Here is a 22,480-nt window from a genome sequence, read left to right as displayed (position 1 = left end):
AAGTTCAAAAAGACTTGCGTATAGAGTTCTGCATAATGAAAATGTGATGTGACCATAGATAGTTATAATGGTCTTATCAAGTAACTGTACTCAGTTCCACCTGGCTTTATCCCAAAACAGATACTAATAATTTTTTGAACTTTTACAGTTACAAATATTGGCTATTTCATTGAAATTAAAATGTGATGTCATTATTATGAGCTTTTGACAGCATTAGGCTATTAATTACTTAAGGGTTATTGATAAAAACTATTTTATGTCTATTCATTTACAGTAGCATGAACCACGAGTAGACGAGCAACTCAAGTATTTTCTGAATAAGAAATTGACTAGCAGATATCAGTAGTCATGCAACCCCTAATGACAACAGAAGGACTTTTTCACTCGAGGAAGTCCTGTTCTGGATTATAGACTTTTTAGCGCTCATTCTGACGGCACCCATTCACTGCAGAGGATTGATGGCCGAGCAAGTGATGTAATGACACATTTCTCCAAATCAGATGAAGAAACACTCGTCTCTACATCTAGGATGGCCTCAGAGTGATTTTCATATATCTGTGAACTATTCCTTTAAGCATATAAAACCTTATAAGATTGTGCTGTGACGCACCACTTTGTGCTCATAGAAAACCGTTAGAACTGAATTCTCTTTGGCTTGTTTAGCATGTTTTCCTGTGCGTCTCCCACCCTGTTCCTCTCATTCATTACCAGTCACTGCCAGACGCAAGCGTTCAGTCAGCTTCAGAGATTCAGCAAGCCCACCGTCACACTGTTAATATCGTGATTTCCCGTTTGTAGGTAAGGAGGTTGGAGAGACCGTGTTGTACTACGGCTGCCGTTATAAGAACGAGGACTTCCTGTACCAAGAGGAACTGGAGGAGTTTGAGAAGACCGGAGTCCTGACGGAGCTCAACGTAGCTTTCTCCAGAGACCAGACCGAGAAGGTAGCGCTCATGCTAGGCTACGTCTCCAGTCTTCTGTGGCCCACAAACCCACACACACAAATACCTTTTGATGATAGTTTTTCTAATGAAGAGCATCGAGGTGTTCAGCAGGCCCTCTCTGTACCAGCTAACGGGAGTATTTAGTCAAAAACTGTTGATCTGTATACATCCTTAAATGATTGGTTTTAGCAATTCTGTTTAAACTAAGGCTGTCAGGCGATTACAGTTTGAATCTAATTAATTATGCTGTGCTGATTAAACTAATTGAAAATTCATTGCACAGTAATTTGTGCTGAGAAATTACCCCCCATACAATCATTTAAAGACACTCTTGTGTTAAATGAGGAAAGCATCAAAAAAGTAGCTTTAAAAATAAATATTTTTATTCAACATAGAATTAATTTCAATCTGTTAAACAATGCTATGAAATTGATGAGTTTTAAATTAAAAATGAATATTAAAGTGATTTTATTTTTTAATGAAACAAATGTTAAACTAAAACCGACAGTAGGTGGTGACAAGAGTCTTAATGAGTGAGTCATTATCGTTCAAACAAATCAACTGACTCCCTATATGAATGAATCATTGAATCATTGACTCACTCGATTCGTTTAATGGAGTCATTCAGTAATGAATCAGTGTAGTGCAGACGCACAGTACTTTTGCAGTGACTTTGATCAGAACTATTTTCATCTGTGAAATTGAGAAATAACAGACAATATTGAAACCTTTTTTTTAAAAAAAAAAAAACTCTTTACTGAACTGTTAAGTCAATATGACATTTCTAGTCGTGCTGATATTTAGAGGAAAAGCACTGGTGTGAAAAAGCATCACTGGTTGGATATTGCTAAACTCTATCAAATGATGATTTTAGGGCATATAACTGCATTTTTATAGCTGATGTACAGGTCCGAACAGCGGTGTTAAATGCATTATTTTAACAAATGACTTTTTCCATTATTAATCGCACCGGATGAACGCACACCTGTTCTCCTCTTCACGGTCTCGACTTGTGCTCCCTCCAGGTGTACGTGCAGCACCTGCTGAAGAAGAACAAGGAGGCCGTCTGGAGGCTGGTTCACACAGACAACGCTCACATCTACATCTGCGGGTGCGTAGACATCAGCTCAAAACATCTCGAGACCGAGCGTCGTCTTAACCGTTCTTCTCCTCCACAGAGACGCGCGAAACATGGCTCGGGACGTCCAGAACGCCTTCTACGAGATCGCAGAGGAGCTGGGAGGATTGAGCAGCGCTCAGGCGGTCGACTACATCAAGAAACTCATGACTAAAGGACGCTACTCGCAGGACGTCTGGAGCTGAACCAGACCGCTCCATCCCCTTCTGTACATTCCTGATGTGTGCTTTTACAGGGACGAGTCTGTCGTCCTTCAGAAAGACAACACGGACCACCTCATTCTGAATGAATTCTCTCACACGATCATGATCTTAACCTACTAATCAAATGCATATGCATGAAACTTTATAATCAAAAACACTGTCTTTTTTTAGTATGCACCAAACACCGTGTGTGCAGGGCTGGATTCATGATGTTAGCAGTACTTTGTAAGCATTAAGAGACTTAAAGTCTTAAACTGGATGAAAGTGGTTTTAAACATGCTAAACTTTGTGAACTTCAGATGTCACAAACATCACAGCTTTTCAGTTCTCTGAAGTAAAGCATCGGAGTGTCTACATTTCTCTTCTCACACTTTATTTTGTATTATTACGGCTGAATATGAATGTAAGCTCATTTCAACCGCATGACCGTCAACAGATTTCATTATTCTGTAAATTCATTTCTCATCGTTTCATAATCTGTGTTGAGAGCGATGCTGGTCTGGAAGCTCTAGTGCCTTATTCACCGTCTCGTTTGCATTAGACCAGCGCTGCTGTTGAAAAGAGTTTACTATTTGAGAAAAGAATATAAATATATATATAGTAGTATTTCTTTTTACATAATCATAGTTTCATATGCACCTGTTGTTTCCAATACATACAGCTATTTAGGCATATTTGTAATGATTAAACACCAATTTAACATCACCCTTGTCTTCAGCCTGTTTTTGTTCACGTTTGTGCATCAGACAGTATATTTAAGGACGGTCAACTTTAGATGTTCCTCTTATGAGGGACCAGTGAAACGTTTCAACACGTTTTTTTATTCATCACAATATAGTATAATATTACAAACCATCAACTATAACACACACACCCATACAAAGTTAACGTTTTTATACTTTTTAAATGCTATCTTCAAAGTGGTCTCCTTTTGTCTGGATTAGTTTTGTCTAGGTTTGACTAGAAGGTGCTGTTTTAGTTGCTTTAAGTAATGCAATAAATAAAAATGATTTAAAAAAAAAAAAAAAACATACATAATAAGCCCCTACCTGTTTTGTTCTCATACTCCGTGGCTCTGGCTCTGACTGTTGTTGAATGTATATTTAAATTCAATATTATTTTATTACTCTTGCCATTGTTCAGTTGCCTTCAGAGAATAATCTAGTACCCACCTAAACCATCCCAGAGCAACCTGTCCGTTTTAGTTACATTTACTACCGTTTTAATTCGGTAAACCAAAAGGCCCTTTCTGATGGAATAGCATTTTTGCTACTAATATCTGTTTTGTATATTAAACATATATTGAGAACAGTCGTGATAATAGATTGTAAGGAGACACGATGAATCAAATCTCTTCACAAACGGACTGAATGTATATGGTGCACATAGTGTTGTTAAATTAATTAACTTTTTTCTATGGTTCTCAGGAAGGTATTATGAGTTTTATATATATATATATATATATATATATATATATATATATATATATATATATATATATATATATATATATATATATAATGTATTAATTTATTGTGTTAATATGATAAGATTTAAAACATAACTGAAAATATTTTTTATTCGAGCTGATGAGTGAATGAGCACGCGGCGTATGACGTCATCCTCGTTCTCTGTTAATATTTGCTGTACGCATTCTTCACACTGCAAACTCCATAATATGTTTATTTAGTTAAGAAATGGGCAAAAATGGGACAAAGCCCTTATTGATTTGAAAAGGGACGCTGCATTTCAATCGATAAGTAACAAGGGCGTTTGGCCGTTTGGCAGCCATCGCATCTTGACGTCACAAAGCTGTGGAGAACACGTGACAGAAAAGGCGCAAAGTTGATACCACTTTCCCACAGATGGGGGTCTTTATCCGAATAAATTTTAACAAAATATCTCTAATTACGTTATGATTTTCATTCGATCTGTTATCGGTTCGACATAAATTATGATTTTTAGACGTTGCCGCCGTATTTCGTTTCTAATATGTTTCAAATAGACGAGGTCGTCCATGCGTTCCCGCCAAGTGGACGCTACCATCCGGTTTCGGGTCAGAGTTCATTAAAAGTCTGCAGTGCGTGTTTCGCTTCTGCCGGGTTTTTAATTTCTTTATTTTGGAATAGGTGGTCTATCGTTTTAATTCCTTCAGAAAGATGGCCTCAGGTAAAGATTCATAGTACATCGCTGTCCATAAATCAGTAATCGCTCTTTATTTGTTTGCTGTTCGGTTTTGTGTGACATAAAAGATAACCGCGTCGCACTTAGCATTAGCGGCTAAACTGACGACGCGCTACTCGATAGATATACAACCACATTCACGATAATAATAATAATAAACAAAATGTAGCTTCTTTAATTGTGTTTTTCTTATGTTTAATTATATAAAACGATCTCGGCGGATGTGTATATATACTGAGGTTGATCGTTTAGCCGCGAGTTTGTGATGGCGTGGTGTGATTGTTAGCTTAGCATCTGTGCTAATGCTCTCACGCGCTTCTGTAGGTTACGCGTTAATTGACTTGATTAACTAAACTTGTTCATCTATTCTGTCTTATTGTGTGTTTGTGTTCTCAGATTCAGGCTACGGTCAGCCTGGCGCTCAACAGAGGTCTGTATTTATGGTGTTATGAGTTATATATTCATAATTAATCAGGGTTATAGATCCGTGTTACAGTATAATATCAGGGTACTATAATGTGTCGAACACTATTTTCGTTTTTTAAAATATTATCTCAGTAGTTTGTTTCAGGATGTGTAATTTCCCCCCTTTTTGATTGTGCAGCTACGGATCTTATGGTGGATCCCAGGCCTATCAAAGTGGAGCACAGGTAGTGCTTCTTTATATATATATAATGTGTGTGTGTGTGTGTATATATTACATCCTAAAAAAGTAACTAACGTTAATTGTTGTTTTTTTTTATTTAAAGTAATGCTTTAACGTTATATATTGTTACTTTGTAATTCTGGGCTGAGCTTGATTTATTTAAAAAGTTTTTTTGTCAAATGTTAAAGCACTTTTATACCAAAAGCCTCAGGCTGAAGGAAATGTAAATTCAGGTCTGTACAGTAGAACACTCTTCAGCAAAGTCAGCAGCAAATTGGTTAATAAAATGGTATTTAATACATAAAGCATATTTTTATTATTTAATTATTGCAGCTTTGAGTCATATTCTTGAGTTACTTTTAACTGAGAAGTTACTATAACCAGTAATGTGATATTTAGCCCCTAAAATGCGAATTTTACCTGGGCAACCCTTCCAAAAAAATTATATTTAACCCCGGGAAGCAATTTTATCGGGGAACCTCCCGGAAACGCAATTGGGCTAGTTTTGGACTGGTTTTGAGAAGCATCTGGGCAGGATTTGTGAAAACCTGGCAACCCTGATCTGAACACACGCGCTGGAGATATACTACTAATTACAGGAGCATCTTTACTGATGAGATGCGCATGAACATCGCATTTGATTTTTTGCACAGCCCTACCATTTACTGATGCATTTAAATCAAAAGTTGCTTGTTAATTATGCATTGTGCAACTTACAACAAACTATTTGTATTAACTGATGTAAACCAAGATTAATAAATACTGTAATGTTCAATGTTTGTTAGTTAACTCATTAAATGACACCATATTGTAAAATGTTACCAATATTTGTTTGTGAACTAATGTTCAGCTTTTATTTTTTATAGTCAACTTAGGTCATCTTCATTAAAAGCTCTGTAAAAACTTCCACTGACGCACAGATATGTCTTTCATTTCATCACGCTAAATAATCAACACATGTAATTAGATTTAAAAACATTTTTTTTTTATATTTTGGAGCTAGTTTTGGCCACCCCACTCACAACTGCCTTTTGTCACTCTTTTGCTTCACAAAAAAGTGCATTTATTCAGTCGCAGAACGTCTTTATGATCAAATCAAATGGTAGCAATTTCAGGAGCACTCTCCAACTTCATTTCATCACCAGTCGCGAGCCAAATGAGCGCGGAAACAGTACTGTGCTCTTCAGTTGCACACACACACATGCACTCGCTTGTGCTGTAGCCTGTACCTTTTCATATCAAAGCACAAAATAGTTTAAACGTAGATCAAACATAAATTATCTTTTTTGTATGTTGCAATGAAATTAGGTGATGCATGAATTGATATGAATGACATTTCCAACAACTAGAATCACAGCAGTATATTGACTGGTGTTGATCTTCCAACCTCGTAAGCATGTAGTAATTATGACGGTGTAAAGCACTGAATAGTGACTGGTTTTGTCTCTCCAGCAGGGCTATGGTCAGGGTAATGGCAGCGGCTCTTACACTGGACAGAGTTACAGTGGTTATGGACAGCCCAGTGGTATGTGGTTCATCAGTGTCTTCATGAATGTGTTTAATGATGGATGGTGTGTGACGGCCATGTTTTCCTGAAGGAGAGAGCTTTGGCCAGTCGACTCAGGGTTACTCCTCTAGTGCTTATGGTCAGCAGACTCAACCTCCGGCGCAGCAGGGCTACGACCGATCCGAATCCTCGTCCAGGTGAGAGATCTGACGTCTGTCATACCCACATCTACTCTCTCATTATTGATAACTATCAGTTCTCTAACCGATAGGGCCAGATTGTTTATATCTGCTGTTTAATGGGTCATTCCTTTTAATTTGGCTATAATGAAGTAAGGTGTGTTCTGTACTCAAAAAGAAAAAGTATTGATTTGGTACTTGTGCTTAGTGCTAGCCAATACAGCATCTTTTCTAGATATTGACCAAATATATTAAACAAAAGAAAAAACTGTCAGCGCTTTAAAGCCAACACAAATTATTACCTCTCTCGTTCTGAATGAATCCAAATGTTTCCATATCAGTGACGTATCTGGAAATATTTTACAATATTTCTATAAACATTAGGCTTTTTTTCTTCACTCACATCGTCATGCTTGTATTTTTTATTTATTTTATCCGTTTTTGTTATGAGATGCTGACATGGCGTTAAATAAAAATATACTACTAACTTGCATTATTGAGGTAAAACATCATTCAAAACCTTTCCGTGAAATTTGGAGCACTTTACAATCAACTGAAACTCAATTTTTCAATTTTTTGATTTAAGTGAAACATTTCGTGTATAAGACTACATATTCATTTTTATTTAGCCTAAATAGTTTTGTTTTCTTCGTTTATTGAAGAAATTGATGTACATTCACTTGAATGTAGGCCTAATGCTTGGCAGCCCTTTTCATGATATTTCCAATATGCCGATGGCTTTAAAATCAAAAATCAGTGCATCCTTAGCCACAAGGTAATTTAGCTGCTGTCAGCGGCATCAGTCAACAATGATCATGATGCACCAGAAAATCAGTTTTTACTAGGGGTTGCACCAACTAGTCGCTGGTCCTGTAGAGGGCGCAACAGGATAACAAATCTATGAAGGACTTCCACATTTACGCTTTGTTTCCAAACAGTTAAAATGACAAAGAAGTGCTTGTTCTGAAAGCTCTACACAAGACGTGAGTGATTATAAAGTATTACTGGAGCTCGAAGCTAAACTGAAATGCATGTTTTATTGTACAGGCAAGTTAATCGCTGTACTAATCTAATGCGCTGCTGCACTGTAACACACACACACAGACTACAGACAGCAAGAATCATTCAGTGCAGAAATGTACTGTCGACACTTTGAGGGGTTTTAATAAAACAGCTTAAAAACAGAAAGTTAGAAGTGTCTCAACCCATAGTTGTTAAACTCTTGTTCTTTGTGTCTCACAGCAGTTATGGTGATAAGTCGTATGCACAGCCGCGGTCTTACGGACAGCCGTCAGCAGGAGGTGCTTCTGGAGGAGCGTACGGCCAGTCCAGCGGATCATACCGCGGCGCTCCAGGTGGATATGTGCCACGCACTGACTGCAAGACATGAAGCTAACTACAAAATTACATAGACCTAATAAAAGATCTGGATCTAAGTTACTTAAGCCTAGTCCCAGAATTAAATGTGCCTGGGCTGTTTTGTCTTAAAGAAACTTGCATTGACTGATTGAGTCTGCTAGTGCCCTTAGAGATGCACAATATCAGCATCGGCCGATATGAAAAACTCTGCCGATCTGCCTTGCTGATAAAGCAGTTGTTCACTTCAGCTTTCAGTGTACACTCATTATTGAAAAACCTCATTTATCTTTTAACTCTAACAAGGGTAACACTTCAGAATAAGTTCCATTAGTTAACATGGACAACACATTACTGTATTTATTAATATTTGGTAATAAAAATGCAGTCATTCATTTGTTAATTCATGGTAGTTCACAGAGCATTAATGTTAACAAGCACAACTTTTGATTTGAATAATGCATTAGTATTAGTTGAAATTAACATCAACTAGGTTAAAAAATGTAGAAGGATTGTTCTTGCTTGGTTAACTAACATTAACTAATGGAACCTTATTCTGAGTTTTTAACTAACCAGAGTTAAAATCAAATAGTTTATGATCTCCGTACAAGAGAAGCCTAGAGAAATAGAAAAATATTGGCTTATCGGACAAGGGTGAATCTAGTATTGTGTGTCACTATGCTATTGTTTTGTCATGATGCACACCGTTATAGTGTGTGTTTAAGGCCTGTTTATAAAGGTACTTCTGTCTTGATCTATGGCCTAATCTTGGCTTAACCTAAGCCCTGTGAATCCATGTTTTAATGTGTGTTTGTCAGCCAATTCAAAAGCGTGTGTTCCCCTCTCCTCAGGTGACAGCCGGAGGTTTGGTGATGAGGGTGGCTCGGACCGGTCGGAGGGCTTCCGGGGCAGGGGTCGTGGGGGTTATGACCGCGGAGGCTTTGACAGAGGTGGCCGGGGCGGCCCACCCTCCGGTATGGGGTAAGTCTGACCACCCCAGAAGGTATCGCCACACACCGTTAAAAAACAACAATGCACACAGGCCTGAAAAGGGTTTTTTTTTTTTTTTTTTTTTTTTTTTTTTTTTTTTGTGTGTGTGGATAAACCAATTTTGTTGAATTGGAACCTGTTGGTTTCTATAAAGTGGCACTCCACCCAATAGAATGATATTAACTTTATTGTAGTTAGTTGTATGATGCGTCTAAATCACGTTTGGGTTACAGCTGTAAGGTTACTCTCCATCTGTAGTCCATATATTTGTGTTTACATGCTTCACATTCACATATAAGATGATATAGCTTAAAGCGCTAAGATTCACATAACAGTGGGTATTTTCCCTCAAGTTTTCATCTGCGCTAGAATCAGAGTCTGAATTGATCGGAAGTCTGGCTAATTATGGGGTAATCTCGACGTTGTGTAGGAGAGCCCCAAGTAATGCGCTTTGTCCACACTTTATGCAGTTCTCAGGTTTTGAATTAAAAAATTAGAAAAGGCACAACAGTTTGAGTTTCCACTGAAGCCTTTAATGCAGATACCTGGTTGAAATCCAGTTTTTAGAGCTCCTTTCTTCTGCTCTCCGTCAGTTTTCCCTCCTTCACTTTGGGAGTGTCCACATTGGAAAGTTCAGCCGCAAGGAACAGTTCACTCCACATGAATCGGTGTCTGTACAGTGTTGTTTCTTTTTGTGTTAACTGGTCTACATTTTATACTACAGGTATCAAAGTGAATGAATTTAAAGGTGGACCTCAGCCATTGGAGCTCATAAGCACTCATAATGGAAGAAAAATGTGTGCTCGTCTACACGAGTGCCACAACAGTTAGACGCTCAAATCTATAGTCAATTATTGACGAACTCGAGAGGGAGCAGGGCGGTCGTCCTCCATGCTCTTCTCTGGTTTTAGTCGCATCAAATCTTAACGTTCAACCAAAAAAAAAAAAAAAATCAATTCTAATTGGGAAAGAGGCTTGCCTTTGGTTTCAATTTGCAATGTTTCATGTAGATTTGGCCCATCATCTTTAACTAGGGATGTTCATTTTAACCGGTTAACAGTTAATCCGACCATAAGAAGTTTGACAACATACAAATACAATCATTTAAACGGTTTATTTATTTTTCCCCCACACAGTAATTGATCAAAATATTTAAGGTTTGTTGCATGGTTAAAATGTGACGCGTATTACATTTTCTTTCTTTTTTTTTCGAGAGTGAGAAAAAACAAGTTGCATTTTATTATTTCATTCAGAAATAGGCCTGGTGCCGACGCAAAATGTTTCCAAAAATTATTATAAACCGCACTCCACAACAAATCATTTAAATTACCGGTATTTAGAAAACAAGAATTAAAAAATGAATGGGAAAAAATAAGAGCTATAGCAATATAAAATAAAATAAATTAATTTAGGCTAAAATGAAACCATAAGCAACTTTGCGTCTCATGCAACACACAAACAATTGCTCCCAGATTCACAATGTATTTGAATGCCATAATTGTATGTATTTCACTTGCGTTCCAGTATCCACGTAAAACAATGCATAACATCACGGCGGTACGGTGATAACTTAACGACAGATTTTGCTTGTGTGTCTGACTGCGTTTTATGATAATGAACAGTCTGCATTGTAAAGGTAGCAAAGCTTAGTTTTGTGCGTGCATGTAGCGCCGGTGCAATCATTTGAGTTTTCTCCTCCTAACAGTGAAAGAAACTACTACTTTTAGTCATAAAAGATAATCAGAATTTTAATAGGTTTTCTTCTGTGTACATTCACAATAAAAACAAACCGTTGTGCTTTTGTAAAATAAAGGCCTTCTAGGCCACTTGTTGCACAGTTTTTCTATCGTTTTCTCAATTCAAGAAAATATTTATCTTATAGGCCTATTAATTATATGGAGAGAGATAGCCTAGCTTTGTTTTTCTCCGCTTGCAGAAGCGCTGCAGGTGCGTGATGTGATCTGATAAACATGTGAATCCTCATTTTCTGTTGTTTGTTGCTTTTTGCACATGTAAAATTTATCCACAGGAAACTAAATGTTAGTATTTAACAGGTCACCAACAATTATCATTTCTAATTTAATTGACAACCTTGTCTGTTAAAGCTTAATAATCGGTTAACGAGTATTGGTTGTCGGTTAGGAGAAATAACCAAAATGAACATCCCTATCTTTAACTCATCTGTCAATGGGAGCCGTTTCCTCCTCAGTAGTAAACCGTGAAAGGATTACTGGTAAAGAGGGAGCCTTGCGCTCCCAGGTATCAACAATGGAAAGCCATCATATCTTCAATTTTTCTTCTGCAGTGGTGGTGACCGTGGTGGCTACAAAAATTACGGTGGTAAGTGATGAGCATCTGTCTCAGTGGGGGAAAGGAGATTAAAAAAGAAAGATTAGCTGACAAATGAGCTCTTGAGCCACCATTATATGTCGACCCAAAGGAACATCACCTTATTGTCTTTACTGCTGTCCTCTCTGGTAATGCTCTTGTGGACTAAAGTCTAACAGCTACCCAGATTTACTCTATAAGATGGTCGTCTTGCATGAGGAAATTGAATTAAATGCCAGTGTACTGGATGCCAGCTGTGCACATGGTGAAGAAGAGACATGATTTAGATAAATACTTCTGATTTAATTTGGCTAGTCTCACAGAAAATGTCCTCTGGTGTACAAAGGTGTTGGAGCAGTTTTGCAGCAGTTTTGGACACACTGGTGCATAGAGTAAACTCACTTGTAAAGGTCAAATCTACATAGCAAAGCAGTTGGGTTTTATTAATCGTCTTCAATCATGACTTCATGTTGTTATTTCTCAAGTTCTCAAAGTTGTGTTTCCCTTTCGTGTCTTGTTGTTTTCCAGGACCCAGAGACTACAGTCAAAAGGATGATGGAGGTGAGTGCAGAAAACTTTTCACCCTAAATTGAGAGCACCATAGAGAGATAGAAGTGATTTCACTTAAGTTGGCATGAAAATATATTTATATATTTTTTTTTTAATTCTTTATTTGCATTTTTCCTGGTACTGAAATGAATGCATAATTTTTTTTATCAATATAAAAATGTATTGTTTCATCCGTTAAGGAATACATTCTTATATATCCGTCACAATTTCAAGTCAAACCAAACTTTTGATGTTTTTTTTTCGTTTTTCCATCTTTATTTTTCTTGACTTCTGACTTCTAATTATCAAATAAAGGCATAAAACTATTTATTTTAATTACTAAAAATTAAGCGAACATTTCTTTGGCAAACAAAGGGGATTTACTATTCAAATTAAAACATGGAAGAAATGTTATGTGATATTTCCTTAATGTTGGTTTCTTTTTTTAGTAGTAGTACAGACAGCAGAACGTCACGCTTGCTTCCATGTCTGTAATGGACGAAACCGCACGTCTGCACCATTCAATAACAGACACGCAAGACATGCAGGATTCATATTTAAATAGACTTTTCTGGCTTAATTTACAGATGCTAGTTAGGGATGGGCGATGTGTCGCATGCGATTGTCACGCGCATTTCATCAGTAAAGCTAGTTCCCTGTTTAGCTGTAAATCGCCATCACCTGCTTTCAAATGGAGCAGCATTTAATAGACCGAGCCGTGGATCACTGACAAGCTACGCAACATCACGTTCATTATCCCAGATCAGTCGCCTTCGCATGCAATATATATCGCCCATCTCTAATACTAGTCCATATCGAGATTTGCTGGAAGTTCAATGACCTTTTCATTAATTCATTCTAAATTTGACAAATTCCGTAACGTTCCGTGTTAAACTGGGAGTTCCATTTTTTTTTTTTTTTTTTTTTTTTTGTGACTGGATTCCGTGTTTCTGCATCGCTGAAATCACAGGACCCTAAGTAACTCCCAGAGCAGCTTTGGGAATGTTTATGTCCTCATGTAGTGAGACTGCAGTGGCTGAAAACACTGAATGCTTCAAAAAGAACATACAGGAGTCACATTTAAATAGTCCTATTTATTATTATTTTTGTGTTAAGCATGGTGTTAATATTTGTTTCAACACTGACTTGTTTCTTCTCCCAATTACAGATGGCAATCAGGACAACTCTGACAATAACACCATCTTTGTCCAAGGTCTCAGTGAAGACATCACCCCTGACGAAGTGGGTGACTACTTCAAACAGATAGGAATCATTAAGGCAAGTTTACTCCTCTGACCCATGATCAACTAAAGCTTACAGTGCTCGGTCAAAGATGCACTAAAGCTTATGGGAAACAAGCTTTACACTAAATCTGCTCACAGATCAATAAGAAGACCGGCAGTCCTATGATCAATCTGTACACTGATAAAGCCACCGGACGACTGAAGGGTGAAGCCACCGTGTCCTTTGACGATCCTCCCTCTGCTAAAGCTGCCATCGAATGGTTTGATGGTGAGCGATCATCCTTGCTGTCTCTGACTTCAGTAGTGTTCAAATAAACACGGCTGATTTTTGATTTGTTGGGTTACAGGAAAAGAGTTCAAAGGAAAACCCCTCAAGGTGTCGTTTGCTACCAGAAGAGCTGAATTCACCCAGAGAGGAGGAGGCGGAGGTGGAGGTGGTGGGGGACGAGGACGCGGCGGTATGATTCGTTAATCTGTGTAAGACCCGTCAGTTGTTCTGTAAGTCACTGGTGTGTTGGTGCTCGCAGGTTTCCGAGGCAGAGGAGGCTTCGGTGGAGGTCCCTCATTTGATGTCAAGGGTGGAGACTGGCCGTGTCCCAACAGGTTCGGTGCATGCAGTTATTTGTGACTGTGTTTGAGAGGGATCTGACACCCGATTACATTCATTGCTAATCCGTCTCTTGCAGCTCTTGTGGCAACATGAACTTTGCTAGAAGATATGAGTGCAACCGCTGTGGAACGGCTAAGCCTGATGGAGATGGGTTTGGAGATGGTGAGTGTGGCGCTTCTACACGAGCTGAAACGATAAGAGGGAGACTGTTCTGATCTGTGATTTCCTCCTGGCTGCTGTAGATCGTGGGGGTCGAGGCGGGTACGGAGGAGACCGCGGAGGATTCAGAGGCGGCAGAGGAGGCGGAGGCTTCAGGGGTGGAGACCGCGGGGGGTATAAAATGGGCGGAAGGTAATGAAACCCCTCAGCTCTGCAGTCAGAGGTATCATGTGATCTTATGATGTCTGAGTAATGCTGGTGTCATTGTGTCCTCCAGGGGAGACCACAGAGAGGAGAGACGAGGCCGGCCGTACTGAAGCGTTCCTGACCGCTGGTTACTGTGGGGTGGGGTGGGGGTGAGGGGTGCGGGGAGAGGTTTGTGTCACAATCCTTTCTGTTGCATGAGCATATACTGTCCGAAACGAGCAGTTTTTTCCATAAATGTTGAATCACTCTGAGGGGATGAATTGGACCCCTGGAGTGACAGCACTGTCCACAGATCAGCTTTAAAGGGTCATCTTGTTCTGGGTGAAAGGGGAGGGGCCAGATGTTATTTTTGTTACTTTTTAATTTCCTGACTTGTAGAAGCCGGCATCTAGTGTGATTAGATTTGTGAAATGCTTATTGTTTTGTAAAAATCAACTCAAACTGTTTTACTGGTTTCTTTTTTGTTTTTGATTTCTCTTTTTGCAAAAAAATATTAAACACCCTTTTGATCTTACTTGTGTTTGTCTTCAGATTTATTTTTTGCAGAACAATGCTATATGCAATAAAAGGCAACATTAGTAAGTTTCTAATAATAATAATAATGTGAGTGCATTAAAAATAACTGAAATCAAAATATATTGTGAATCTGGTGTCATAATTGCAGGTCTTGCACATTTATCAAATACAAGCCTGGTTTTATCATCAAATAACTGATTGGTTGTATAAAAGCAAATGAAATGCTGAGTGCACCTCATTAAATGATTATAGTTAAGCCCTGAACCCTTTGTATTAGGCAACGTGGGGGTTGAACGATACAGCACTGGATTGAAAGTGAAACCGTCCATGAGTGGGAGCATCGGTGGAAACAAGTAATACATATTTTGACGTCATGAACCCGAATTCCAATCCGCCTTTTGGCCAACTTTTTTCAAATTGCATCAGAAAAGCATTTATTTTCATTGAAAATTAAGTAAATGATAAAAAAGTTGAAAATAGAGTATTGGGTAGGGCAAGTGTAGGGAGGGCTTTATCGTCCCAATAAGGTGGCATCCATTTAATTAAAATTAGTTTTTAATTAAAACAAGTTTTATAATGTACTACAATACTGAGGTGCAGATAATAGTCACTATTTGCAATAGGTATTATAAATATCAGAAAATCCTAAAACATATTTGCACTTAAAAGCCGCTGCCTTTTTTTGATAACTGCCAGACTAATGCTGGTGGTGCAATGTTACCAGATATTTCTATTACAATAAACAGAGACCTACAAATAAATAGAATAAAGTGAAATTATTACAAATATTTTGGAAATTATCGCTGACCCTAAACCGCTACTTTATGAACACCGCTGACCCGTAGTGAACTGTGAAATATTTCACAGATCAGAGCAGCGATGTTACTAACTCTGGGAACCGTTATCTGACCATAACTGCAATGTTAACGTTTTCACGAATCGAAATAGTGATTGTTTGATTTAGGATTTATAGCTGGATCGATCTGCACTGACCGCTACAGTATTCTTGTCACAGAACTCAAGAGTCTTGTCTCAATGATAGCCTTTTAATGATTGCTCTGGCATCAATATAGATGGACATGTACAAGGTTTTCTAGAACAACAAAATAAAAATAATAATTAGCAGATGGATCACTTAAATCAGGAATGGTGTTGTGCCGAATTTTGACCCCCTGCCAAATCGCTACCTGATTGTCTAATCCTAACCCCACCCCTAATCCTAACCCCTCCCCCAAACCTACCAATACTAGGGGGGTAATATTTTGGCAGGGGGTCAAAATTCGGCACCACACCGGTTCTAGACATTTGGAGGCCCCCTTGCCACACGCTCCTCCCCTCCACCTTTTACAATTCACGAGTTCACACTTACAAATCAAATTAAATAGAGTAAAGATTATGTGTATTTGGCTACATTTGTTTTTTCTACACTGTAAAACATATATAATAAAATATTTTTTTATTTTAAAATTATTATTTTTTTCTCATTGCTCAAATGTTCATTTAATGACAGTTTTTCTTTTATTAGTCAGGATTATTTTTAATTTTTTCAGTAATTTGTTCAGTAATTTCTTTATAGTAACACACTAACCCCTTATTTGGGATAATGAAGTTTTGTTTTTGATAGACTAAATATTATGATCGAGCAATAAATGTAAAGGCTAGACATCTGCGTTTTAGAAGATATAAAGACAGTTGGGGTTGCTGTTTTGAAACATAATAAACAATGCTGTAGTATAGTGCGCTTGCTCTTTGACTGACAAACTTCTTTACTTTTTCTTTAACTTAGTATTTTGACAGTCAGCGCCTGACTAGGGCTGGAAATCGATTCCAAAGGACAGAAATTGATTCCTTGATTCAGAGGCGTAAGGAATCAATATTTGATTCCACACATAGACATATGTCTATGATTCCACAAGTTGTAATCGATTCCATCGAGGAGAACTGACTCCTTTGTAAGATTCAGATCAACAACTCATCATGAATTCGCCTCAGTGAAACAGTAACTGGAATTACGATTCATTTCCGCGAACAGATTCTTTCGGACAGTTCGTATTCGTAACGTATATTTTCTAACAAAATTCTGCATTGTACGCTCAGATTCAAAGTGTCAGAAGCGAATTGTCCATCAACGGTGATCGTGCTCTTTTGAACTCAGAATAACCGTCAAATGATCTATCCAAATACGACGCTGTTCGTCAGGCTCAGTTTATAATTATAATTATTATTATTATTTTTTACAATACATTACAATCACTCCAAAATAGATGAAACCTGCATGTCGAGCTGCATTTTCTTTGCGTGCCTGCTTAGCCTTAAGCTTAGCAGCCCCCTGAAGACTGTGTTTGATTCAGCGCCATCAGATCAATTTATAGTAAAATTGGATCTCATTCATAAAACCGGTATGTAATCTCTTCATTCAATTATTCAGAGGGTGGGCGTGACTCAGGTTTAAACGGGGATATTAATTGGTTTTCCTACAGGTGAATGTCAATTGTTATATCCAATGGACAAACAGCCTAGTATTTTGCTGCTCTTGATTGGTGGACAAGCGCATAGGGATGATTTGGAGGCCCCGCCTCCAAGCCCGAGGCCCTAGGCAACTGCCTACTCCGCCTATAGGTAGCGCCGGCCCTGACTGAAATGTTACATAATTAGGGAGATACTTGACTTCAAGGTGAGTCTCGAATAATTTCTTTAGGGGCCGTTCACATATCGCGCCTAAAAACGTGTGGAAAACGCTAGGCACGCCGCTTTCTCTTTCTTTTCCAAAGCGCTCGGGCAGTTGCACCCCTGAGGCATCTGCCTTTGCTAAGCAACCATGACGTGCTCTCTCCATGAAGACGCGGAAATTTCAGCAAAGGATAAATGGATTTGCAGCTCTAAAAATTGGTTGCAGTAGCTCTGCTACTAAATTTATGTCAAAATGGCAATCCATATACAACTATTAACAGTCCTTCATCTTGGCTGAGCTTTCAACGTTGTTACGGGAAAGGATGAAGCTGATTGGTTAGTTCTTGTCACATGACCTGCGGTGCGCTTGCGGCATTCTGAAAAGTTGAAACGTTTTTAACTCGATGCGGTGCGGACGCGCCTGGAAAAAACGGGCGTGTTGCTTCCATTATGAGCGCCCATACCGCGCGCCTACATAGGAAATAATGAACTTGAGTGCGCAAAAGACGCGATATGTGAACGGCCCCTTTATTATTGTTCGTTCTTAAACTGCGCCCAGTGACGGATGGTGTAGCAATATTGTTGTCCGGGTGGAAATCGGGAGAAATTCAGGAGAAAGTTCGGCCCGGGAGATTTCCGGGAGGGGCTTTGAAATTCGTGAGTCTCCCGGAAAAATCGGGAGGGTTGGCATGTACACTGTTAAAAATCGCTGTAAAAAAACGGCCAAATTTCGACAGTAAAATACTGTTTTTCATTTAAACAGTGCATTCTGGGTAATATTCATCGTTTTCGAGAAGTAGCCTGCTGCTATATATCGTAAAATAACAACGTTCAAAGTCGACACTCAGCGGCTGTGTTTCAAATCACACCCTACACCCTCATTCACTATTCCCTACATGAGTTTACTAATATAGTCTCTAATAGAGAATGAACACTAATGAGTGAATTCAGACAATGATCAACAGCTGCTGTTAATGAGTAGAATCACTGAAGAAAAAAAAACATAACAAGACAAACACATGAAATACAACTGACTTCAGCCACAGCCTTAGATGAAATCAACTGAAGATTTAAACAATCAACAAACAGCTTCACCAACTTCACACATTACTAACCAGACTGACTTTATTTCTGTCAGATCAGAGAACAGAGATCAAAAGATCTTATTGAGAATTAAAGAGATTTAGATGATAATGTTACTGTTTCGTTTGACATCACCATTGTGGAGATCAGTGTTTGCTTTAGTTGGGCTCCTGACCATTGACTTTTACCCTTTACATTTTGTTTTATTGCTGTATTTGTATCTTTATGATGCATCTGTTACAGCAGTATTAATTTTGATAGTCAAGTGATTATGGTTGTTTCTAACAGGCATGACCTACTAGACTGACTTAAAGTGTTGCTATAATAATCAAATATTAATTTGGTGTTGAAATATTTGAGTCAATGACACTTCAATTTAGTAAGATTGAAAAGTAGTGAGATAACCAGTATTTATGGATTTAACGACTAGTTTTAGTTAAAAAGTATTTCGGTCAGCAGTCCCCACAACACTCAAAGAGAGAAATCAACAATCAGCATATGAATCTCAACAATGGTGACAATCAAAAGGTTCATGATGCAATGCATGCTGGGTACCAGCACAGGATAAAACTCATCCATGATTCCCAGCATGCATTGCGGCATGACTAAATTATGCCCCTGAATTGTTCACTTATTTTCTTGAATTCTTATGTGCTTATAATTTTGCATTTGTTTTAAGTTTTAGTAGCATGTGTTGTGATATTCAGAACTGATCTGTTCATTTATTTTGTGGATTGTCACCATTGTTGTGATTCATACGCTGATTCTTGATATTTCTGTCTAAATTTCAGCAAAGGTTTTTTTTATTTATTATGAGTGACATTTTCTTAACAGTCTTTCATAACTTATGGCTCAGCAGTGTTCCTTCTCATGCTGTAGTATCAATATTCAATAAGAGAAGAGATGTGGGATTAGATCAGAAATAATAGTATTTGTTCTTGTCAATCTATAAACAACAATATCAGATTTTTTTTCTTCTGTGTACTTTTGTTTTGCTATAACAGGTTCCAAAGGCGCATTGTTACAGCATGAAAAAAAAAAACCTTAGTTGTTGAAAAGTCACGTTCAAGAGCCCAACTAAAGTAAACACTGATCTCCATCATGGTAGTGAAAAAAACACCTAAACCTATTTAACTCTCCATAAGTTCTTCTGTAGACATCTGACAGAAATAAAGTCAGTCTGGTTAGTAATGTGAATCTGGTGAAGCTGTTTTAGTAGTTGTTTAATCAGATCTTGAGAGATTTGATGTATTCTTTTATTCAGTTGATTTCATCTAAGGCTGTGGCTGAAGTCATTTGTAGATCTTGTGTTTCTCTTTCCTTCAGTGATTCTGCAGGTGTTTATCACTAATGCTCAATCATCAATTAATCACCGAATTATCTCATTAACTTCACTGATTCAGTGTTACTCTAACACTCTGTAGTGTGCACACATTATAAGTGTTCATTTAAAACTGAGGTATTTCTTGTGGGGTTTAAAGGGTTAAAGATTTAAGATGAAGAAAAAACAGAATGAAACATAATTTAACAGTAATAAACTGTAATTAATTTACAGGAAACAAACTGTAGAAAAACAGTTATTTACTGGCACCCCTGCTGCCAGTAAATAACTGTTTTTCTACTGTTTCTTGCCGTAAATCAATGGTTGCCAGCAAAAAAAAAGTGTTTTTCTACAGTTTTTTGCCGTCAAGTCAAGGAAAAACAGTAATATACTGTAAAATGTAAACGTCAGATTTACCAAATGAAAAATAAGTTAATTTAACTAAAATATTTGTGAACATCCATAGAAAAAAAATTAGGCAAAGTCATACACTGATAATGAGAGTAAATACTGAACTTGACTGTATTAATATGTGTTTGCACAAGAGAGATCGTTTAGTTTAATGTAGTTTTGTTGTTCACCATTGTGCTGTAGAGTACAGCCGGTGCTTCAGTCAATGATGAGCCACAAATTCTGATCTTCTGCTGCTTTATATAAAGGCAGTAAATGTGGAGTCGCTGATACAGTGGTGATCTCTGTGTTAAGTACTTCAGCACATACATGTGTAATACAGCTGACAATGAGCTGCAGTGATTTGAGTAAAAGTCATGTATTTAGTTGCTTTATTACTGCACATTAAGTGTAAGAAATATTCCTTCTCAGTGGACTCAAATGAAATAAGTTCATAGTACTAACATCGTAGGAATGCTAGTTTAAAAACTCGAACTGTTTGAAGCAGTGGGAGTGGAGTTAATTTCCATGGTAGAATTTACGGTAAAATACTGTTAAAAATAAGAGTGGTAAATTAATGGTTAAGAGCTGTAAATTAACAGTACTTTACTGGCACCCCTGCTGCCAGAAAATTACTGTTATTTAACGGCAAAATTTTTTACAGTGTATGCGAAGTCACAGTGATCGATCGCTACTTTTAACTTCAAATTATTGACAGCATATAATACAACACGTAATTCACATGCGGTAAATAGGTCACGTTAATATACATGAATAAACTTAGAAACAGTATCTGCAACAACTATACTTGCAGTATAACATTAATATTCAAATAACACTGGACTTCCTTGTCCGTTACTCAAATAATGTCCTTTTAATGGGAGCAATCCAGAGAACTTCCCGATCAGATCGGCTGATGCAACTCTCTAGCATTACAATAATTCTCAGTCTATTAATCAGCGTAGGATCTGCAACTGTGCAGGTTGTGCACTATACCATTATGGGCAGCGCCAATTCTGTATGCATCTTTTTCACTAAGCAAAACATGGAGAATTCGGAACAGCCCCCATATTTGAGTAGCAAATATGTCAATTAGTGGAATTCTTTATGTTTGCAGATTTTCCATATTATCTGGTAGTCCTGGAAGAGGGACAAGGCGGGCTACAGGTTGTGTATATTTTATCCAGTACTTGATTTCAACAGTTCGTATGCAACCATCTCTGCTTGGAATGAGTTTCACCACACGACCTACAGGCCATTGGGCTCGTGGTAGGTTGTGGTCAATTATCAGCAACACAGTATCCAGGGTAAGGGGTTCGGTTGGTTGCTGCCATTTGTAGCGGGACTGAATGGTTGGCAGGTAATCTCGTAGGTAACAGATCCAAACTGATCTATTAAGTTCTGAGAATTCCGCCACCTACGGCGCCCCATGAGAAGCATATTTTGGTGTTATAGGGTCAGCAGAAACGTATCCAAGAGGCTTAGAATTAAGAATACCTTCCACTTCAATTAGGATGTTGTGAAGTACGTCTTCTGACAGTGATTGAGTTCCCACGGCAACCTGGAGTGCACTCTTGATGGAACGAATCTCCAGCTCCCATGCTCCTCCGAAGTGTGGCGCATTCGGAGGATTGAATTTGAAATTGATCTGGTAATCTACCAGTTGTTGTTGAAGCTGCTGTTCCAATTCCTTAAAAGCTGTTCGGAGTTCCTTGTCAGCTCCTTTGAAATTTGTGCCTTGATCGGAAATTATTTCTGCTGGTTTGCCTCGGCTTGCAATAAACCTACCGAGGGCTAGTAAGAAGGCATCCGTATCCAGTGATTTAAGGAGATCCAAATGAATGGCACGTGTCGTCAGGCATTTAAAAATCACTGCCCACCATTTCTCATTTCGTCAGCCTATCTTAGTAATAAATGGCCCGAAACAGTCAACTCCTGTTGAAAAGAAAGGCGGACAGAAGATGCGGAAGCGAGCTGTTGGCAAATCTGCCATTTGAGGAACTTTAGGCTGTGCTCTCCATCTTTGACAATCTGGGCAGTGAAGTTGGTACCTTTTAATGACTTGTCGACCTCTCAAGATCCAATATTGTCTTCTGATTTCTGCAAATAATCTTTCAGAGCCAGCATGTAGCAGCCGTTCATCATAGTCTTTAATAAGAAGCATGGTAATGGGATGATGAGGGTCTAGGACAGTGTTTCTCAAACTTTTTCAGCCCAAGGACCACTTTATCTTCCAAATTTTTTCTGAGGACCACC

The 22,480-nt window shown here is 38.2% G+C and overlaps 2 protein-coding genes across 10 annotated transcripts in view; both read left to right on the top strand.

The window, feature by feature from the left end:
- Positions 1-2,990, top strand: part of LOC113115407 (NADPH--cytochrome P450 reductase-like) — a 28,629-nt gene extending 25,639 nt beyond the window's left edge. For all 3 annotated transcript variants that reach the window (XM_026282952.1, XM_026282951.1, XM_026282953.1), the window contains 3 exons: positions 799-944; positions 1,970-2,055; positions 2,123-2,990. In XM_026282952.1, the coding sequence (XP_026138737.1) occupies positions 799-944; positions 1,970-2,055; positions 2,123-2,267 (377 nt within the window). In that variant the 3' untranslated portion in view covers positions 2,268-2,990. The remainder of the gene's footprint in view (positions 1-798; positions 945-1,969; positions 2,056-2,122) is intronic.
- Positions 2,991-4,262: 1,272 nt separating this feature from the next.
- On the top strand, positions 4,263-14,758 carry LOC113115406 (RNA-binding protein FUS-like). 7 transcript variants are annotated; one of them, XM_026282950.1, is made up of 16 exons: positions 4,321-4,454; positions 4,866-4,899; positions 5,074-5,119; positions 6,571-6,640; positions 6,714-6,819; positions 8,047-8,156; positions 9,009-9,138; positions 11,453-11,487; positions 12,004-12,036; positions 13,193-13,302; positions 13,407-13,536; positions 13,616-13,726; positions 13,796-13,871; positions 13,955-14,040; positions 14,121-14,229; positions 14,315-14,758. In XM_026282950.1, the coding sequence occupies exons 1-16, from the start codon at positions 4,445-4,447 to the stop codon at positions 14,352-14,354; spliced, it is 1,236 nt and encodes a 411-aa protein (XP_026138735.1). In that variant the 5' UTR covers positions 4,321-4,444; the 3' UTR covers positions 14,355-14,758. The 7 variants fall into 7 exon arrangements, with proteins under 7 accessions (XP_026138730.1, XP_026138729.1, XP_026138728.1 ...); XM_026282949.1 differs by having other exon boundaries at positions 8,044-8,156; XM_026282947.1 differs by having other exon boundaries at positions 6,568-6,640.
- The last annotated feature ends 7,722 nt before the right edge of the window (positions 14,759-22,480 follow it).

The sequence above is a fragment of the Carassius auratus genome, chromosome 15 (genome assembly GCF_003368295.1).
Source record: "Carassius auratus strain Wakin chromosome 15, ASM336829v1, whole genome shotgun sequence".
Lineage (NCBI taxonomy): Eukaryota > Metazoa > Chordata > Actinopteri > Cypriniformes > Cyprinidae > Carassius > Carassius auratus.
Note: the sequence above shows the minus strand (reverse complement) of the source record. Positions and strands in the feature narration are given on the sequence as shown.